We start from the raw sequence: 22,774 nt of genomic DNA, 5'->3' as shown, positions 1-22,774 counted from the left end.
AAGATTTCCTTAAAACAAAAGTGCATGGAATTTCTGTTCTTATATTTGTTTATTGCGAAAATTCACTGTTGCATACCCTGATACCAAATTAAAGTATTGTATAAGGAAAAAAAACCAAACAAACTAGTACGTAACTGAATACTTTTCCATACCCTGTTTTCCAAGTCAAGAATGACCAGAAACAGTAGGTGGTCTCTCATATTTTTTTTTAGCATGTCCACTTTTTACTTATTAAATTACTCAAAGAGTCTCAAATTGTACAATGCTGGAAAAGAAATATGACAATTTCTGAGATTAAACTTTATTAAAGTTACTTTTCCGGAAAATTCAGTAAATACAGTAATATAGGAACAAATTTAGGCTCATAAGCCTTTTAAGTTTTTACATAATCTTTAATGATGTTGATCAGGAAATTCTTTCATCGGTGGAATTACTTCTCCAGTCTCCAGAATTGTATCACCCTAGGAACACAAAGATAGTTAGGAGAAAAATCTTAAGTCTACAGAGGTGATAGTTCTATTCTGTTCCATGTTTATCACATCTCACATGGAAAATGTACTTGAGTTCTGGCATTCCCTTTAAAAGGACCCTAGACAAAGTAGAAGCTGTCTAAATCTGAACAATCAGTATTCAAAATCTTCAGGTACACTGAAATAATAGGGAAATTTTCACTCAGAAACGAAATAATCGAAAAGGGCACGAAAATTGTGTTCTCTAAGGGATAAAGGGATAATCTTTTATTTTGTATGGCCCCAATAAATGGAGGCCCCAGAAAGAAGTTGCAAGGAAACATCTGCAGTTGCAGATAAGGAGGTAATGTACCCCCAGCAACTGAATGTGTTAAGCAATCACCAGTTTTCTGATTGGCTTACATATTGAATACAGAATACAAACTTTGGCTAGGTAACTGGTCCAGGTGTCTCTTCAATTCTTGATATAGTGTGTGGGCAAAAAGGCATGGGCTTTGAAGCCAGAACCAAGTGGTAAGAATCTTGGGACCTCCACTGACAAGCTGTATAGTTTTAAGATTATTCAATTTCAGTTTCAGCCATGTGTTTAAGATAACAGATTCTGTTAGCCTGCCAGTCCCTGAATGACTGGGAAGAGTAGAATTGTCCCCATCCCCACCCCAATTCCTGCCATTCCCTGACTGGTACTGCTCAGGATTATAATCCAATGAAAAAATATATTATGTTTAAGCCATTATACATTTGGGCAACAATTTGTTTTCATAGCCAGCATTATCCCAACAGAAATCAGTGCCTTGAAGTGGCACTAATGCTGCTGTAATAAAAATCAAGCTATAGGGCACTGGCTTAGCAGTCTGGTAGCAAAGATAAAAATGGAAACAAAAGGCAGTGGCAAACTATTTAGCAAAATATGTCCTATAACTTGGAAGCAGACTGCCTAATGAACTTGAGGTTCTAAAAGTAGTAGCTAGAAAAAAAAAGTTTATAGTATGTGTTTGGATCCTATTGGCTGCCTTGGGAATGTACTTTAAGAAGCATGTACTTTTGCTCAGGCAAAAAGTGGCTGATTTGAGAGGAGACAAAAATAGAGAGGAAGAGAGAACACCTTTGGCCCACGCTAGAGACTTTCTGTTCCTGACCAAAAAAAAAAAAAAAAAAAAAGTTAATAGAATCTAAAAATTCGGGCCAGTCATGGTGGCTCATGCCTGTAATCCCAGCACTTTGAGAGTCCAAGGCAGGAGGCATGCTTGAGGCCCAGAGTTCAAAACCAGGCTGGGTAAGAGTGGGACCCTCTATCTTAAAAATAAATAAAAAATCAGGACCTTGTGATATTGGAAAATCAGACCACTTCAGAATTCCTGAACAGTAAGTTAACACAAAAGATCTAAGCAACAGAAGCCCAATAAAATTCAAACAGAGGGACACAGCACTATGGCAAAGATCAGTTTAAAATGAAGGTAGCCTTTGAACCAGTCTGCCTCAGATGGCCTCCACATAGCTGCCAATGAGGTGAGAGAGGCAGATGCATAAGGACAAAGAAATGAGAGAAGCTGGTAACTATGTATAGGAAAAACAGATACTGGCATGAGAAACTGACTAGAAGTAAACACATTAGATGCCTACCAAATATTTTTCTTTTCATGCTTCCAAATGTTAAGGGAAATGGATGGACAAAGAAACCAAACATATAGTTTACAAAATCCTGCCAGAATGTCTGAAATTAAAACCACCTCTGGCATTCAACCTCCTGCAAGCAGGTGGCAGATTTTGAAGCCCTTACGGCACCTAAGGAGGGCATGCTTCCCAATACCACTTAGATGTGGTCTAGGTAGATAATGAAAAGAACAAACCCCCTGGACAGAGCCAGGAACCAGGAAGAACTATGGACAAAGGTGTTCTTTCAAGAAAACAAAATCAGTGCCCACTCAAGTAATTTCTCACACACAGGGGTTACGAGTGAGATTTCAGAATTGCCAAGAATCAGTGACTACTATGCTATCCAAATTATACCACTGAACAATGGGTGTGGTAGGGGAACAAGGATATAGTTAACCTCTCTTAGTTCACTGATCCTCAGATCAACAGAAGTCGTGTCTAAACCTGACATACTATGTACATCATCTGGAGATCATGGATTTAAGGCCGGGTGCAGTGATGGAATGGGACTTGGGGATTTCTCCCTAAGGAGAGGGACTAAGTGTGTTATGCATGGGTAAAGAAAGAAGCAAAGAGCTGTTTGGTGACTAGAAATATGGAATGTAGCAGAAACTCCATGAACAGGGGCCTGGGAAATAGCAAAGAGCACACAGATAATATTTGGGAAGATGACAGTGAGTTTTAGCTAACAGAATTTGAGCAGAAGTGATGTGAGCTACTTGTAAGCTTAGACCCTAAAAATCATCCCCTGAGACATCCTGCCCTCTCTATCACGATCTTGGAACCTCATATTCGAGAGGCACGGCTATAAGATTGAGGAGGAGCACCTGATCCATAGTATTCTGTGATGTCAACAAGAAATAAACCTCTGTTTTGTTAAGCCACTGGGATTTGGAAGTTTGTTATTACTTGTCCTATTCTAAACATACATACAATGAGCATTCTTCAGTTCCTCAAAGGGGTCATGGCACAGAAACAGGAAAGAACCACAGTGGCAAAAAATACAGAAATATGAGAAATGCTACAGGATCCCTGATATGATCTTCTGAATAGAGCTCTCCTTTTCCTTTGAACAGTAATGGCAAAATAAATTAACATTTAAATGGAATAAATGGAAGACTAAATAAATATAAATTGCCCAACTGGTAAAACCAGCAAGATAATTTCCTATTTTGAGACTATCTAGGCTATAACACACATCAATGTTACACAATAAAACAAAAGGAGAAATCCCCTACTTTTTTTTTTTTTTTTTTTTTTTTTTTGAGGCAGGGTGCTCTGTTGCTCAGGCTGGAGTGCAGTGGCACAATCTTGGCTCACTGCAACCTGTGCCTCCCAGGTTCAGGCGATTCTTGTGCCTCAGCCTCCCCAGTAGCTAGGATTACAGGCATGCACCACCATGCCCAGCTAATTTTTGTATTTTTATTAATAGTAGAGATGGAGTTTTACCATGTTGGCCAGGCTGGTCTCAAAATCCTGACCTCAGGTGACCCACCTGTCTCTGCCTCTCAAAGTGCTGGGATTATAGGTGTGAGCCACCATGCCCGGCCCCTACTTCTTTTTTTTTTTTCCCCCTGAGACAGAGTCTCATTCTGTGACCCAGGCTGGAGCGTAGTGGCACAATCTCCGCACACTGCAACTTCCACCTTCCAGGTTCAAGCAATTCTTGTGCCTCAGCCTCCAGATAGCTGGGATTACAGGCGTGCACCACCACACCTGGTTTATTTTTGTATTTTTTTTTTTTTAGTAGAGATGGTGTTTCACCATGTTGGCCAGGCTGGTCTTGAACTCCTAGCCTCAAGGGATCCACCCACCTTGGCTTCCCATAGTGCTGTAATTACAGGTGAGCCCCTGATACCCCCCTACTTTTTTTTTTTTTTTTTTGTGATGGAGTTTCACTCTTGTTTCCCAGGCTGGAGTGCAGTGGCACGATCTCGGCTCACTGCAACCTCCGCCTTCCAGTTGCAAGTAATTCTCCTGCCTCAGCCTCCCCAGTAGCTGTGATTACAGACACCCGCCACCACGCACGGTAATTTTTGTATTTTTAATAGAGATGGGGTTTCACCATGTTGGCCAGGCTGGTCTTGAACTCCTGACCTCGTGATTCACCCACCTCGGCCTCCCAAAGTGCTGGGATTACAGGCATGAGCCACTGTGCCCGGCCACTCCCCCAACTATTTTCTAAAGCAGCGTTCCAACTGGGACAGTTGGCCAGTTTTGGTGGCCCTTCCTAAAATTCCCTTGTTGCAAAAGGTAATGATTACTGTGACTAAGTCATTTGATTAAAGCAAGAATCACACTAAGTTTTGTTATTTAAATTAAGGAATTTTGAGTTATCATAGTTCATTCATCATCTGTGACTAGAAATAGACAAGAACATAGTATGTATTCTACTATGCTAAATAATAACCTCACAAACGGCTAGTAAAAATACCAACTACTGAGTCATCTTTTAATGCTAAAATAACTCATTTCAAATTAGTACTATAGCTCACACATTCATAGTATAAAAAAAAATTTTTTTTTTTTTTTGAGACAGAGTCTCGCTCTGTCGCCCAGGCTGGAGTGCAGTGGCGTGATCTCGGATCACTATAAGCTCCGCCTCCCAGGTTCACACCATTCTCCTGCCTCAGCCTCCCGAGCAGCTGGGACTACAGGCACCCACCACCATGCCCAGCTAATTTTTTGTATTTTTAGTAGAGATGGTGTTTCACCGTGTTAGCCAGGATGGTCTCAATCTCTTGACCTCATGATCCACCCGCCTCGGACTCCCAAAGTGCTGGGATTATAGGCGTGAGCCACTGTGCCCAGCCCATAGTATAAAATTTAAAGCACTCACTAGTGGATATTAAATTCACAGATGGAGAACTTAAGGTCAAATCTTGAAAATGAAGTACAAAGCCATAGGACATGAGAGTTTTGAATTAATAACAGAAATTCAGTTGCTGTCACCATGCATGGATGTTTGCTTAGGCTTGTGCCCTAAGCTCTTTACCCAACATGAAACAGGACACAGTGAAAAACTTTTGGTACTTTCAACTCCCTTTAGGACAATCAAGGTCACAAAACACGTTTTACAGGCAGGTTGAAAATAAATGTGCTCACTTCCCATTTGAACTGTAATTGTTACCTTACGTTATTTCTTCCTTTTTTTTTTTTTTTAACAAGAATACACAAAACAGGGACTTAAACTGAAAGTGAGAAGGAAAGAACATTTTAATCTAATAATTGCTTGGAAGGGGAGGAAAAGGAGAGAGAAAAACAATAAACAAAAGAAAAATCAGAAGTTTTAAGACTTACAGGGAATATTCCGGCCTTCGTTTCAACTATGCCATACGGTTTTTCCTGTAATAAAAGTTAACTCTGTATTAATTATGGTGTTGAGTTTCTTCTGAAAATAAGAAATAGGTCATACCCCAAATTTTAACTTAAGCTCCAAACTTTCACAGAAATCCAGATTCACATATCCAACTATTTACTCAACATCTCTACTTAGCTATCAAATAAGCATCTCAAACTTAACCAGGTCTAACACTTAACTTCTCCCATCCCCAAACTGTTCCTCCCCATGTCCCTCATCTCAGTAAATGGCACTTTTATTCCCCCAGTTATGAAAGCCAGAAACCTTGACTCCTCAGCAGAGCCTGTTGATTCTATCTTGAATCTATCTGAATCCAACTAGTTCTCATCACCACCCTTGTCCAAGCCTTATCATATTTTCACCTCAACTACCACACAGCACCTACTAGCCTCCCTGCTTCCACTTGTGCCCTCCTATGCAAATGAAAAGTCTATTCTCCACAGTTCAAGGCAGAGTACACTGATTCTTTTAAGATAGGTCATGCTGCTCAAAGTTTCATAATTCTTAGAGAAAAAGCCAGTCTTTTCTCCTTCACTCACTGTACTACAGCCACAGTGGCTCCCTTCCTAGGAGGCCAATTCAGTCAAGCCTGCTTGTGCCTCAAGGCTTTTGTACTTCAAGATTCCTCTACCTGAAATGTTCTTCTCCTAAATACTGCTTGGCCTGTATCCTCATTTCATTTATATTTGTCTTCAAAGATCACTCCCTCAGAGAGGCCTAATTAAAATAGCAAGCCCTATCAGTCTCTAGTTTTTACCCTGCTTAATTCTTCTTCTATAGACTTGTTCTCCTATAACATAATATACCTCTTTGTTTATATACTTATTACCAGTCTCTAAAACTAAACATTTCATGAGGGGAGGAACTCAATCTGCTCTGTTCACTGCTGTATCCTGGTGTTTAAAACAGTGCCTTGCACATAAGAGGTACTACATAAGTAATTGTTGAATACATGTACTTTTAATGCATATACATCTGCACAAGATACCACTGCTCAAAATTTAAAAGATTATTGGCATGATATAAAGCATAGAGAACTGGAACATGAGAGAAACTCAGAATACAATGTGAGGACTTTAAAATGTCTTTACGTGCCAAAAGGCAAAAAGACACTGAAAAGTCATCTGAGAGATGCAAAATTCAATTAGGCAGCAAAGGAGTGAGCTGAAGCAAACTGGTTGCAATCTTACTGAAGATGCAATCCTTTACATACCCAAATCAAGAGAAAAAGTAAGGTAAGTGAGTGGCTTTGGGACCTCTACTGACACAAAATGTTTAACTAAATATGTCCATCTATGGCTCAGGAAAAATCACCTGGAAGTGTGAACCCTCAGATAAGGAACCACATAACTATATTGAATTGCCAACCCAGTAACTGCAGCTTGTTAAATTTGCTTCTCCTAAAAATGTCTTTTAGATCCCAGAAAAATGTAGTTAAATTTAGATATGATAAAGGAAGTTAAACCCAGAGTATAAATAAGTGAATGTGTCAACTTTTAAAAGTTCTGAAAACATTGGTATATTCCATACATTCTGTTGGTTAGAGTTTGTAATGTATAAGATAATCTGGCTAACAGAGGTTTTAAAAAATTAGGTTTAGGATTCTAGGTACAATGCATAATTGATTTAGATTTGTGATTTCAGGTTAAAAAAATTACTTCTTAGAATCATAAACTTACCATATAAATACTTCAAAATAAAATTGAACACACAAAATGTATAAATACAATTGAAAATATTTAAGAGAATTTGGCTATGTTTGTAAATGGAATTGTTTCAGAAGAGTTCAACTTCAATTAATCCAAAGACGGTAAAAACAAAGGAGATTATTATTTTACTAGATGCATAGTTTAATAGAATTTTAAAACTGAATTTAAAGAATTAGGAAAAAATTATGTTTTATATTTGAAACTAAAGAACTGAATATTAATCTGTATTTCAAGTCACTGTAACCAGTTCTTTCTGCACATAAAAATCCCTCTTGGATGTTAAACTTTCAGTGACAGAAAGTAATATATTTTCTTCTCTAGGGTCTTACATGCCAAAATAGTGAAAACATAACAGATGTATAATGAAATGAAGTAGCCTTTTTATGAACATAAAGTTTTTTTAAGCCCATCAACAACAGAAATCTAAACTATTCTCTGACCCTTAGAGATATAAATTGTTAGCCCTTTTCAATGGTTGTAGAGAGAGTTTGTGTTGGTTTATAATGTGAAAATCCCCTAACCCAACTCTAATTCCTCTTAGAACTAATAATCTCATGTTTGTAACACATAAGACAGGCAATGTCCATTTGGACATCTCCAAAACTGCCATGGCAGCAGACGCTCCTAAAAAATTCACTCTTTTTTTTTTGTTTGAGACGGAGTCTCGTTATATTGCCCAGGCTGGAGAGCGCAGTGGCCCGATCACGACTCACTGCAACTTCTGCCTCCTGGGTTCTAGCAATTCTTCTGCCTCAGCCTCCTGAGTAGCTGGGATCACAGGCACATGCCACCAAGCCCGGCCAATTGTTTGTATTTTAGTAGAGATGGGGTTCCGCCATGTTGCCCAGGCTGGTCTTGAACTCCTGAGCTCAAGCAATCCACCACCTCAGCCTCCCAAAGTGCTAGATTATAGGCATGAGCCACTGCACCCGGCCTAAAAAAATTCACTTCTGTCCTATCATCAGAAAGCCCTCCCTTCCAATACCCTACTTATAATTTCCAAGGCTAGAGATTTTACAGTGATAAATGACTGTGAACTTTGGTTTTATCCCCAACTTAATCAACCACCAACTTCAGGTGTTTCTTCCTTCCAAAGTGTCTCTGGCTTTATTCTTCTTCATCCCTGCTATCTTCACCCTAACCAGATTCTCAACTGACATCTACTAAAATCCAACAGCCTCCAGCTGATCTGCCCCGCTGTCAGAACTTTCTTCCCTTCAATTCACCCTATGTTTCAATGTTTTTCTTCATTTTCCTCAATGTATCACATTCAAGTCACTCTCCCGTTAAAAAATGGAAAGCTTCCCATTGTCTATCACATGCAGTTCAACTTCATCTAACTTTCAAGACCTTCCAGAAATTGGTTCCAGACTACCGAGTCAACAGACCTTCCATTCTAATCAGCTCCTCAGTCTTAAGTACATATGGCCACGTTCATTACTGACTCCATATCTTTGCTTCTAACGGGAATTAACTTTTTTCCTCCATACTCTTTCCCAAATTATACCTATCTTCCAACTTTACTATGAAGTCTTTGAGATCAGGAATTTGGTCTTGTATATTCTTTCTGTAGCAATAAAGGAATAGGACATGCTAGGCACTCCGTATTTGTTAATCAAGGGGCTTAATCTGCTTATTACACGGAACAAAGATGTCAGCAATCAGAATTTTAAAGAGCCTACACAATCAATAGAGAACACAATCAGAGAGAATAAGTCATGTTGGGGGCAGAGGTGTTTTGAAAACCCCCCAAAATTTTGGTTGTTTCACTCTCCTGTCAATAGGCTAACAGAAAAGCCAATATCCATTGCATTAGCTATAATTTGTTAGGCAGTCCTTAACTTCTGTCTTTACTCTGAAATAATTTTAAATTTACATAAGGCTGCAAGAATGAAAAAAAAGAATTTTTTCCTTGAATCACTTTATAGTAAATTGCTGACTAGTTTATTACTCTAGTGTACGTCCTACAAAGACAATATTCTTAAAATAATTACAATACAACTATCAAGATCAGGAAATTAACACTCATACATTACTATCTCTACCTGGTCTAAAAAAATCCATTCAGATTTTCCCAATTGTCTCAATAATTGTTTGGACTTACCAGAAAATCCCCTTACATGACATGTTCCCCATTGATTGTGTAGGCTCTTTAAAATTCTGACTGCCAACACCATCACTGTTCTTACAGATAATGCAATTATGCCTATTAATGAAGAATTGCATTTAGTTGGCATACCTCTTTATTCTTCCTCAAACTGGAACAATATTAAAGCTGTTCTTTAACATTCATGTTCTTGACATTTCTGAAGGTATAATGCCTATAATGATGCAGAACAGCCCCTCTGTTTGGGTTTATCTTCTGTTTCCTCATGTGAATTTAATCAATAAATTATATTCAGGTTATGCACCTTTGGCAGGAATATCACAAAAGTAATGCTGTGTTCTTATTTCAGCCTATCAAGTAACACATAATTTCAGTTTGCCCCATTATCGATAATGTTAATTTAGACCCCTTGACTAAGGTGTCATCTGTCAGATTTCTCTACTACAAAGACACTCTTTCTCCCTTTGTAACAAATAAGTACTTTGAGGATAAGTACTTTAAACTTAGTATTAGCATCCTCCTTTTTTTTTGAATTTTCTCTTTTTGATTGAGATGGGAGTCTCACTGTGTCACCCAGGGTGGATGGAGTACAGTGGGCAGCACAATCGTAGCTCATTGCAGGTTCCACATCCTGGGCTCAAGCAATCCTCCTGCCTCAGCCTCCTGAATAGCTGGGACTACTCAGCATTTTTTTTTTTGGTAGGGATGGGGATGGGGTCTCTTTATGTTGCCCAGGTTGATCTCAAACTCTTGGCCTCAAGTGGTCCTCCCACTTCAGCCTCCCAAAGTGGTGGGACTACAGGTGTTAGCCACTGTGCCCAGACTAATGTTAGCATCTTTTGATGTTCCTTAGCTGAATTAAATATTACTATGATGATTCTCAAATGGTAATTTTTCCATCATTCAGCAAATTATTGCATCAAAAAGCTTTCTTTTCTACCCATTTATTATTTCACTTATTTATATCAGTTTACACTCATGGATTTTCATTTTATTCAGGTGACTATCATCTATTACTATCATTATTTATTTTGATGCTCAAATTGCCCTAGTAGGAATCCTTGCAAACTGACTCTGTGTCCTTTGAAATATGTTCCCATCATTCTTTCAGCACTTCTTTACTTTCTGGCACAATAATATGTTCCAAGTTCATCTTATACTTTCTCTCCTCCCGCCCTGGAATCGGCCATTGCTCTGAGCTCTGGGTCCTTTCAGTGGATATCTGTATTTAGAAAATAAGACCTGGCTTCTAAGTGTGCTAATTACTAAGGAGTGGCAATGTTTCCAGGCCCTCTCAGTGGACAGAACTAGAGAATATGTACACGCAGATACACACACATCCACATTTACATCTATATCTATTTCTAGGTCTATCAATACGTTTTAAAAACCAAGAGTTCACACCAGTACCTCCAATTCCATTCCACCACCACAAGCTTTTCTTCCTTTTCACATACATAACTCCCTTTTCCGGCAGTGAGAATCCTGGGTCCCTTTATCATCAACATATGTACTCACAGGCATACCTCACCTTATTGCACTTTGCTTTACTGCACTTCACATATATTGTGTTTTCTTATAAAGAGAAGGTTTTAGTAACCCCGAGACAAGCAACTCTATCCGTGCCATTTTTCTTTTTTTCTCAAAAATCTTTATTGCTTTTCCTGATTATACAACAAATGTAAAAATTCAAATATTACAAAATGACTTTTTAAAAAAAGTACATTATAACATGTTATAAAATGCCCATTTCAAAAAAATTCCAGTATCATAAAATACATGACTTAGAAAATGAGTCCTCTGTAGTTCAGTCCCACCTGCATGTCCCCCAGGATTATTGCTGTTCAGATCAGCATGTTTCCTTCCAGATTGTCTCTGTGCACCCACCACTTGCACTGCTGACATGAGCTCCATATTATCTGAGATGATAGTAACTATGACAAATGGAGCAGGGGCAGGGTTCAGCTGCCTTGCACTGAACAGCTTCCAGTTTCTATATAGAAACACTTTCTTCATAAAAGCTTGAAACTGCAACATAGTTAGCACTATGTAAACGTATCAGGTTGAATTATGAAGTTAATCATCACTCACCATTTTTGGCCTAGAAGAACAGCAGTTTCATGTAGTTCGACATAATAGCTATGGCCCTACTCATAGACATTGGGAGGTTTCCTACTTTTTGCCATTATAAACAATTCAGCAGGCCAGGTGCAGTGGCTCATGCTTGTAATCCCAGCACTTTGGGATGACAAAGTGGGCAGATCACCTGAGGTCAGGAGTTCGAGACCAGCTTGGCCAACAGGGCAAAAGCCCATCTCTACTAAAAATACAAAAATTAGCCAGCCATAGTGGTGGACACCTGTAATCCCAGCTAGTTGGGAGGCTGAGGCAGGAGAATCGCTTGAACCCAGGAGGCAGAGGTTGCAGGGAGCCGAGATCACGCCATTGCACTCCAGCTAGGAGACACAGTGAGACCCTGTCTCACAAAAAAAAAAAAAAAAAAAAAAAAAAAAGCCAGCAGTGAACGTCCTTGTATGTTCTTTATGGAGTACAAACATCTTAACCCCAAAGCATGACACCTCTCTTTTGGGCATTTAGAAGAGTCAAAAAGGATGGAGTTGCCCATGTGCCATGGAAATGGAGACCCAAGAGACGGCTGATGCATAAACAACTTGTCCCTCAAACAAGAGTGGCTAACTTCAGCCATAACACCGCTTTAGTATAGTGACCACACCACATGCGCAAACCATATATTGGTAAAACCAGAGAACAGAAGAATTCCTGAGCTCAGGACAATTCTTATCCCTACTGACAACTCACCATACGTCCAGTGAGTACCCCAAAGCTGTCCTCTTGAAGTTGGGCTGTCAGAAGGTATAAAAAATGATTCAGGCCAGGCACGGAGGCTCACGCCTGTAATCCCAGCACTTTGGGAGGCCGAGGCAGGTGGATCACCTGAGGTCAGGAGTTCAAGACCAGCCTGATCAACATGGTGAAACCCTGTCTCTACTAAAAATACAAAAATTAGCCAGGCATGGTGGCACATGCCTGTAATCCCAGCTACTTGGGAGGCTGAGGCAGGAGAATCACTTGAACCCGGGAGGCGGAGGTTGCAGTGAGCCGAGATCGCACCACTACACTCCAGCCTGGGCAACAAAAGTGAAACTCCAGCTACAAAAAACAAACAACGATTCAGAAATGTACTGAAATCAGATTTGCTGGAAATATTTTTTAAGGTTTTTTTCCAGGAGCTACTGGACCAAAAAAAAAAAAAAAAAAAGGCACCTGTTAACATTATGCCTACGTCAGGCCTCGAGCAAAGACGAGAATGTGGTGTGTACGTGTCACTGGCACTTTCGCACAGGCCATTTCCTCTTCAACCTTGTCTCGGATTTGTAGATTCTGTTCAGGTCATAGCTGGTCTTGGATGGTTTTCTTATGGCAGACAATGTGCACTAATTTTAGGTTCTCTGACGTAAAAAGCAGGCCATAAAAATATTCCTAGTCCATTTCTCTTCCGTCTTGTTCTTTAATTGCTTCCACCCAGTGTAGGAATGATGGTACGTTTCTGCTATTATGTGATCCAGGTTCCAGGTGCTGAATAGGATCCTGCTCTCCCTGTTACTTTAGGGGTTGATGGAGTATCTCGACAAGCAGCCATCCATGTCAAAGGGACTCTGGCAGGAGAACTAGCCTTCCAGTGTGTAGAGACGGCTGCCACCCTTGGCTCCTCTGTCGAAGTAGATGCCATTGCACTGCACAGACTAGAGCTTCTGGCATATGGAGCGGAGGACCTGCAGGAATTCCTCCTGAACCTCTGCACCCACCATGGAGGAGCAGGAGCTCACCTCTCTCAGGTAACTCCGGATCTGGCTCTCACAGCTATATCTCAGATAGCCAGACTTATTCCAAAATTGGGACTCCAAGCCTTCAAACCACAGCGGGTCCTCAGCCTGGGTGTCGGCTGTGATGTTCTGGCTGATGTTGTACAGGAGGTCGGCCAGCAGCCTCTGCCTCTGCAGGGCCTGCTCATCACACAGTAGCTGTCAGGCGGCCTGGATGAGCCAAGCGTGCGGCTCGAGAAAAGCACTGAGGAAACGCCCGATGTCACTCACATATCCCTGCCAGGCCTGGCCCGAGGTGAGCAGCAGGAGCTCAGCATTGTCGAGGACGCTGGGGAAGTAGTCTTCGGTCAGCTCCATGCCATCCTTGTACAGGCACAGCCGGGAGCCATGCTCAGGGAGCTGGAAGCGGAGGCAGCCCTTGCGCAGCACCTCCCTGCAGCTCCTGCCCACCACGCCAAACTTCCTCTGGCTGCACAGGGCCCGCAGCGTCACGGTCTTGGGCTTCTGGAGCACTGCAGATGTCCTCAAGGCCTCTAGGCCCTGCAGGGAGTGGCCCCTGCTGGCCAGCTGCTCAAGCTGGTCGTGGCCCTGGCTGCTGGGGTCTACACCAGGTGTGCTCTGCAAAGCTGGCATGGGCCGGGCCCCAATCCCGGAAACTCAGTGCCATTTTTCTAAGAGCATGTGTTCACTTCCCATCTCTGTGCAATATTTTGGTAATTCTCCCAATATTTCAAACTTTTTCAGGTGGAGTCTCGCTCTGTCACCCAGGCTGGAGTGCAGTGGCAGGATCTTGGCTCACTGCAACCTCATTCTCCCAGGTTCAAGGTATTCTCCTGCCTCAGCCTCCCGAGTGGCTGGGACTACAGACGTGCACTACCACGCCCGGCTAATTTTTGTATTTTCAGTAGAGATGCGGTTTCACCATGTTGGCCAGGCTGATCTCGAACTCCTGACCTCAGCTGATCTGCCCGCCTCAGCCTCCCAAAGTGCTGGGATTACAGGTGTGAGCCACTGCGCCTGGCTTCAAACTTTGTCATTATTGTTATATTAATATTTGTTATGGTAATCTGCACTCAGTGATTCTTGATGTTACTACTATAAATTTTAGGGGCAACACAAATCACACCCATATAAGATAGTGAATTTAATCAGTAAATGTTGTATGTTGTGACTGTTCCACCAACTGGTCATTCCCCACCTCTCTCCCTCTCCTTGGACCGTCCTATTCCCTGAGACACAAGATTGAAATTAGGCCAAATAATAATACTACAATGACCTCCAACTGTTCAAATAAAAGGAAGAGCTGCGTGTTTCTCACTTTCTTTCAAAAGCTACTTGATAGGCTAAGGCAGGAGAATTGCTTGAACCTGGGAGGCGGAGGTTGCAGTGAGCCAAGATGGCACCACTGCACTCCAGCCTGGGTGACACAGCAAGACCTTGTCTCAAAAAGAAAAAAAAAAAAAAAGATAGTGATTCCTCTGATGGATCAAAGCAAAGTAAATGGAAAATCTTCTGGGAAAGAATTTACCATCCTATATGCCATTAAGAAGATTTGTGATTAATAGGAGGAGGTCAAAGTATCTTCAACATGAACAGGAGTTTGGAAGAAGTTGATTTCAACTCTCGTGGATGACTTTGAGGGGTTCAAGACCAGTGCAGGAAGGAACTCTCAATGTAGTGGATATAGCAAAAGAACTAGAATTAGAAGTGGAGCCTGAAGATGTGACTGAAGTGCCTCAATCACATAATAAAGCTTGATAGATGAGAAGTTGCTCCCTTTGGATGAGCAAACAAAGTGGTTTCTTGAGATGGAATCTGCTCCAGGTGAAGATGCTATGAACATTGTTGAAATGACAACAAAATATTTCAAATATTACATAAACTTAGTTGATAAAGCAGCTGCATGGTTTCAAAGGCCTGACTCCAAAAGTTCTACTGTGGGTAAAATGCTATCAAACAGCATCTCATGCTACAGAGATATCTTTCATGAAAATAAAAGTCAATAGATGTGGCAAACCTCAGCAGTGTTGTCAAATATACATATATATATATAATTTCTTTTTTTTGAGACAGAGTCTTGCTCTGTTGCCCAGGCTGGAGTGCAGTGGTGCAATCTCAGCTCACTGCAACCTCTGCCTCCCCGGTTCAAGTGATTCTCCTGCCTCAGCCTCCTGAGTAGCTGGGATTACAGGCACCCACCACTACGCCCAGATAATTTTTGTATTTTTAGTAGAGACAGGGTTTCACCATCTTGGCCAGGCTGGTCTTGAACTCCTCACCTCGTGATCTACCTGCCTTGGCCTCCCAAAGTGGTGGGATTACAGGCGTGAGCCACCGTGCCCAGCCTGTTGTCTTATACTAAGAAATTGCCACAGCCACTCCAGCCTGCAACAACTATCACCCTGATCAGTCAGCAGTTATCAACATCGAAGCAGACTTTCCACTAGCAAAAAGATCATACTTAGATGACCGTTAGCATTTTTTAGCAATGAAGTTTTTTTTTCTTTTTTTTTTTTTTTTTTAGACGGAGTCTTGCTCTGTTGCCAGGCTGGAGTGCAAAGGCACGATCTCAGCTCACTGCAACCTCCGCCTCCCAGGGTCAAGTGATTCTTCTGCCTCAATCTCCCGAGTAGCTGGGGCTACAGGCACGCACTACCATGCCTAGCTATTTTTTTTTTATTTTTAGTAGAGGTAGGGTTTCACCACGTTGGCCAGGATGGTCTCTATCTCTTGACCTCGTGATCTACCCGCCTCGGCCTCGCAAAGTGCTGGGATTACAGGTGTGAGCCACCGTGCCCGGCCTGCTTTTTTAAGGCAGGATATCACCCTGGCACCTAGGCTGGGGTGCAGTGGTGCAATCACAGTTTATTGTAGCCTTGACCTCCTGGGCTCAAGCAATCCTCCCATCTCAGCCTCTTGAGTAGCTGGGATTACAGGTGTGGACCACCACATCCAGCTCTTTTTTTTTTTTTTTTTTTTTTTTTTGTAGAGATGGAGTCTCACTATGTTGCCCAGGCTGGTCGAACTTCTGGCCTCAAGCAATCTTCCTGCCTTGGCCTCTCAAAATGCTAGGGCTACAGGTGGGAGCCGCCGCACATGGCCCAGCAATAAAGTATTTTTAAATTAAAGCATATACATTGTTCTTTTACACATACTGCTATTACACACTGAGACTACAGCACAGTGTAAACATAACTTTTATATGCACTAGGAAGCCAAAAAATTTGTGTAACTCATTTTGGTGGTCTAGAACCAAAGAATACTTTTGGAACTGCAGTGGTCTAGAACCAATTCTGTAGGATCTCTGAGGTATGCCTGTATTTGACCAATCTCCCTATATATAAGCCATCTCCTGTCACCACAACCACATCCCAGCATGAATACCTGCCTCACCTCATTCAGGTTCTGACATCTTACTCTAAGTTACCACTTGCCTCACTGCCTCATACCATCCTTCTTCCAGATGTCCTCCTCCCTCTGCTCAGGTACTAATATCCCATACTAGGTTGTTGCCACTGTTGCCCCCCAAACAGACGTACTCACCCTTCTCCCCTGCAACCCACTCAGGATCTAACACCCCTCTCTTGGTATACAAATGCCCTCCTCACTCTTTTGTGTTCCAACACTCCACTGCTCCCTCTGCCACGCCACTTCCCAAAATGTATGCCCTTCTCATTCTGCCTGGGATCCAACACCCTGCACCAGACTGAGCATTTAAAATACCATGACTGGCTGAGTTCAATCAGCCCATGCAAGATCTGTATCAGTGAAAAAGTGCAGGCATCTGGACATCCTGAGTTCTAAATAAATAAAAGTTGTGAAGAATCAGATAAAATGAAGGAAACAGAAATGGGATGATGACAAAGATAAGCTTTGTCTATTTTGAATTTTTATCTTATACCAGATATAGGTTTTTTAAAAGGAGCAGAAATTCTTTTCTCCTTTCCTATTCATGACCCAAATTTACCCTAGTATTATTAGGTCACTACATTCTTATCTCTTAAATACCAATTTCTATGAGGAAATCCATTCCAAGTTGTAAACTAGTCACAATATTTTTTTAAAAAACTATACCCAATTACGTAACTTTCATTAAACCTTTTACCTAAGAGAATTCAAAGTACTTCAAAATCCATTTATAAGTGGCAGATTATTTCCACTAAGTAGGGTAAGATATCCACATAGAAAATAATTTTGGACAATATAAAAATAAATTCTGAAGAGGACATACTTACAGACACATGATACTTCAGGTAATAATGAATAATCCAGGCAGGTACAAGTATATGAGTGAAAATAAAGATACCCTTTTGGTATACCCCATGGACCTGGCGGAAAAAACACATACACAAAATAAACATATCCCATTTTTCATATTTATGGCAGAACAAAAGGCATCAATGATGTAACAATGTCATTATTATTTTACAAAACTCTAAATGGTACATATTTTCTTATAGTTTGTAGGTAACCTCATCTACTCAAATATTCTTAGTAAATGCAGAGTCCACTAGAAGATACCTACAAAGTCCAGACCAAAATGCTTAAATAGTATTTTGCAAGAATATAGCAAGGCATTTATAGATTTTTTAAAGACTTTAAAAAATACCCTTATTATAAGTTTGTTAAAGATAAAATAGAGCAAATTAATGAAATAATAATTTTAATGTATTTAACCAGAGTAATCAAACCTCATAATTTTTCAGGTATAGTCATCTCCCTTATTTATTGATCAATGGCACTCACATTATTTTAAGTATAAGGCAGAAAACCTTGACAACACCAATGCTGGAAAAAGGACATTTTACATACTAATGGGTGTCCCAAACTCACTCCAAAATGCCCTCTGCAACACTATTTTAAAAAAGAACTAAAAATGGAACTTTCCCATGTCCTCCAATTTGATTACAAAACACCTATCCATTCAAGGAAGGGACAATCAAGAATCTAAGAATTATAACAGATATGATTATAAAAGAATACATTAAGGTAAGGTGAATTTCAACACATGATAATTTATTTACTTCCTTTTATCACTGGCTGATGGATGGGATGTCAACTTAAATCAGTGACTGCCAATATCCCGATAATGTCAGGGATACAAAGGGTGAGAGAAGAGTTGAATTTTACCACCATAAATAAGTATCCAATACCACTTTCTCAGAAAAAATTTTCAACAATTCTATTGCACTAGACTTTGTAGTACAGTAAGAAATAGGTACATGTTGATTTCAATATGAACTCCTTCAATTCCTAGCTCCCTGACCACCGGCAAATCACTGAATCTTTATAGGCCTCAGTTTCTTCACATTTAAAGTGAGGATTAGGAATATCTACCTTGCAGGAATAAAGAAATGAAGTAACATTTGTAAAACCCTCAGTAGAGTGCCAAGTACACAGCAAGCACCCAGGTGCTACTTAGTATTATTACTACTATTATCAGTAAGTGTTGTAGGTAACTGAAAGCAATTCTGAGATGTTTATCACCCATAACAGACCTCAAGAAAATACCCAGAGGCCTTGAAAATAAATTTCTTGAATGAGTGATTTTCTTCAAAGTCCAAAATGTCATTTTTTAACGAAACCCTGTGTTAAAAGTACAGAACGGTAGTTTAGAAAGGTAGCTCTTGAATGTGACTCACAAGGCATACCAACAGGACCCTGTCTTTTACGGGGATCACATGGGGCTGTACTACCAGCTAAGGGCTGGCTGTGCCCTCTGGTAGTTGGATACTGTGTTACTTGATCTCTAGAACGTCACACTTAAAAGTTAGACAAGTGTCCTCAAATACTTAAATCACAGAATTTTAATTCTAGCGAGTCCTTGGCTATTATTCTGAGGGAAGATTTCTACAGTCAAAAGAGAACCAAATGTGCAGCGTCCTGGAAAACCTAAGTATTAAAATTCGCCCCCGTCTCACTGTACTTGACAATAAAAGGCATGATTCTCTCAAAGCCATACATATTCCCGGACTCCTGCCTCCCGGGACTCCAGGAGCGCTCTCGGGACTGGCCAGTGTTTCCCAGCACGGAGCGGTTATCAGTCCTTGGTGTGGCTGCAGGGAGCGGACGTTCAGTGTCCGGGCTGCTGGCCGCGGTGGGGTGTGTTGAGGGGGGACCGGAGAGGTCTGTCACTCACCGTTCTCCTCCAAGGGGATTTATTCTCCAAAAACTTATTCCAGAATTTCTCCATAGGCCACATCTTCTGTGGGGGCAGCACCGGCTCCCGAGCGCTCAGCTCCTGGTCCTTCAGCCATCGCCTTCTCAGCTCTCGCAGCTGTTGCAGCCGCAGTTTCTCATCCGGAGTATACCCCGTCATGTCTCCGCTGGTACCAAGGCAAAAGGACACGACCCACCCTCGCACTAGGGACTAGTTACTTAAGCTCGCTCCCGCTCTGCAAAGCGACCTTGTGGGAACGCCGGGCGCCGCGCGCGGTTATTACGTCACATCCTGGTCCTGCCTCTGCAGGGGCCCCAGAGTCCTAAGTGTCCGGGCATGCGCAAAGCTCTCCACCTCCAATTCTCTCTCCGCCCACCGCCGCTATACCCGACCAGATTATTACCGGGTGGGGACGAGGAGTGCTCTTAGTTTTGAGGCCTGAGGAAAGTGACAGATTAGACGAAAGTATGCTAAATTAGAGGACTGGAGGTTTTGCTAAGGAAGAACTTGTATGCTGGGAGCAGGAAGGATACGCATAAGTGTTTCAGTGAATATGCTGTCCAGATACGAAATTATTTGCTTGTCTCTGCCACCTTGGAATGACCTAGAGAGTGTATGAAAATAGTTAACATCCAAGTTCAAATCCCAGCTGTGCCAGTAACTGCTGAAGTGCCCCAGGCAGCTGTCTCATCTGTCCCTCCATCTGTACAGAAATAGTGAAAAGAGTAGCTTAATATCTAGCAAAATCTTGCATGGATGCATTCATGCTTTCACCCAAAAATACGTGTGGTGAAAATATGAAAGGGCATGCACGACTATTCAGCATGATTCGTAATACCAAAATATTGGAAATTACCCCCAAATTCCTAAATAAAGGAATGCTTGAATAAATTATAGTACAACAGTCGAAAGACAGCGTTACAATGAATTAGTTTAAAAATCTTAATTGACTCTTATTTGTGATTCTAGACTCAGAAAACACCCCATTCTATAAAGTAGAATGAGTGTTCTGATCAGCTGAGCAGAGGCGGTTGGTTTTATTGGCAAATAGGGGCTGAAGAAAGCAGAAACAGAACAAAAAGCAGACTCGTCGTTTCAAAGTTATTTTTCTCTTAGAGTTAAAGCAGAAGGAACTTCCTTGTTTCACTGACTCAGGCTTAGGGGAATTTCCCATTTTTTGGAAAACTGGCCCATTTCAAAGTTCAGTTTGATTACGTTGTACTTAGCACAAACGACTCCATTCTGATTTGGTCTGGTCTGCTGGGGCCTAGTGCATGAGGCTAGTCCAAAACAGTGGCTTCCCAAAAACTTTCACACAACAAAGCAATGAAATGCTAATATAATTGAGAAAAGTAATGGGGAAGAACTCTATATACATCTGTGGTGTGATTTCCAGGATACATTATAAAGTGAAAAAAAAAAAATGGATGGGAATTTATACAGTATGCTTTTACCCAAAAAGAGAAAGATGGTGGTAATTTCAATATATATACATATTTTCTTAAAATTTCAAAATAATGGGAAAGAAAACAATTGAGGTTTTTTAAGATGTTACCTATGGTGGAGGAAATAAATAGGATAGAGGAGACAGGGATAGAATCTGGAAACATCTTACTTCATACATTTGACTTTAGAACCAAGTAAATATTTCACATTGTGAAACTAAATTTAGCTTAAAGATGTCTCCCTATTTTGAGCCCTTATATAATGAACTGCAACCCAACTTAGTATGCAATTTAACTCACAGCTTAACTTAGGAATATACTTCTGTAACAAATAACTGAGTCTCAGTCAATCATCACAGGTGGTCGACTGATCAGCCCATGTTCAAATAAGGCAAAGGCCAACCTGTAGCCAATCAAGCTGTTTCCGTATCTCATTTCTGTTTTTTTTCTATGAGTGCTGCCTGGCCTCTTTGTGGAACGATACTTTCTGAACCTCCTGTTGTTCTGAGGGCTGTCTGATTCTCAAATTAGTCATTGCTCAATTAATTTCTGCTAAATTTAATTTTTCTAAAATTTTAATTTTAGCAATATCATTATAAAACAAAATTAAATTTACAAAAAGCAGTCCATAAAAAAATCAAGTAAAAACCAGTAGCTCTAACTGGTCCACTTGGTGGCGTAATCTCAAAGGTACACATCATTCTAAATACAATAGCCCTTGTAACAATTATGGGGTTAGAAGTGCCAGTCCCCTCCACTCGGCACACTCAAACATCCACATATAACTTTCAACTGTCCGAAAACTTAATAGCCTACTGTTGACCAGAAGTCTTACTGATAACATACAGTCAACTAACACACATTTTGTATATGTACTATATACTATATTATTACAATAAAGTAAGCCAGAAAAAATAAACTGTTATTAAGAAAATCATAAGGAGGCAAAGAGAGGGGTTGGTTTTGCTGTCTTGGGGTGCCAGAGACAGAAGAAAATCCACATATGATGGACCCTTGAAGTTCAACCTGTTTTTTTCAAAGATCAACTATAAATTTAAACCACTGAATTATTGTAAATCTACAGTGAGATAACCTGCAAAGACAAAGAAAAACTTAAAAAAATCTTAACCTGTTTTAAGTAATCATATCGGGGATAGTGGTGTTGATCGTGGTATTGTTAATCTGACACTGAAAATAACTGTTTACATGAGTACTCTAAAAACTGGTATTTTTTGGTATGGGAGAAAGGAGATATGTATATAAATTATATGTGTTTAAGTAAAAATCCTATAGTCTTAAATTATGAACAGAAAGAATCAGTATGAACTCATATTGTATTTTATCTTAAAAAATGTATATCATTTTGTCTTAGCTCTGCCTGTTGATAATGGCCTAGAAGAAATTGCCAAACCAGTAATCATGAGCATCTTTTGTTCTTAGATTGTGATCTTTCATGTACATTTTCCATTGAAAGGGACTAGGACTGCTTGAAGCAGCAGTTCTCAAAAGTTTTGCTTCCAAGAAATCTTCAAATTCTTAAAAATTGTTGGAGATCCCAAAGAGATTTTGTTTATGTGGGTTAAATCTATTGATGTTTACTGCATTAGAAATTAAAAATTTTAAAGTAACAATGTACTTATTAAAAAATTAGTGAGAAGAATGCCATTGTTTTACATTTTTGTAAATGTCTTTAATGTCTTGCTTCACAAATGACAGCAGAATTGTTATAACTGCTCTGCATTCCATGATAGTGTAACACATCGTATAGCCTCTGAAAATCCCCATGTATATTTGTGAGAGAATGAGACTTTATAAGGGTAAAATAAAAAGGGCAAATAGTCAGTTCTCTGTATCTGTGGGTTCCACAATTACATATTCAGCCAACCACAGATAGAAACTATTCAGGAAAAAAAAAACCAATAAAAAGTAATATGAATTTTAAACAATACAGCATAACAACTATTGACAGAGTATTGACATTGTATTAAGTATTATAAGTAATTGTAACTGAAACACAGGTT

At 40.3% G+C, this 22,774-nt stretch overlaps 1 protein-coding gene and 1 pseudogene across 5 annotated transcripts; both read right to left on the bottom strand.

The window, feature by feature from the left end:
• Window positions 1–285: 285 nt before the first annotated feature.
• NDUFB6 (NADH:ubiquinone oxidoreductase subunit B6) lies at window positions 286–19,580 on the bottom strand. 5 transcript variants are annotated; one of them, NM_001260997.1, is given in 4 exon segments: window positions 300–461; window positions 5,427–5,471; window positions 17,384–17,476; window positions 19,288–19,580. In NM_001260997.1, coding segments are annotated over 4 exon segments (387 nt in total). In that variant the 5' UTR covers window positions 19,468–19,580; the 3' UTR covers window positions 300–392.
• On the bottom strand, window positions 12,527–13,912 carry LOC106993716 (DNA fragmentation factor subunit beta pseudogene; annotated as a pseudogene).
• Window positions 19,581–22,774: the final 3,194 nt, after the last annotated feature.

Source organism: Macaca mulatta, chromosome 15, assembly GCF_049350105.2.
Source record: "Macaca mulatta isolate MMU2019108-1 chromosome 15, T2T-MMU8v2.0, whole genome shotgun sequence".
Lineage (NCBI taxonomy): Eukaryota > Metazoa > Chordata > Mammalia > Primates > Cercopithecidae > Macaca > Macaca mulatta.
The sequence above is the reverse complement of the archived record's forward strand: the minus strand, read 5'-3'. Positions and strand labels throughout refer to the sequence as shown.

Coding starts and splice junctions, on each gene's coding strand:
- NDUFB6 (XM_077965174.1), bottom strand. CDS start 19,467: ATGACGGGGTATACTCCGGATGAGAAACTGCGGCTGCAACAGCTGCGA. Junction 17,477..19,287: donor AATCCCCTTGGAGGAGAACG/GTGAGTGACAGA, acceptor TTTTTCCGCCAG/GTCCATGGGGTATACCAAAA. Junction 462..17,383: donor ACCTGAAGTATCATGTGTCT/GTAAGTATGTCC, acceptor TTGTGTTCCTAG/GGTGATACAATTCTGGAGAC.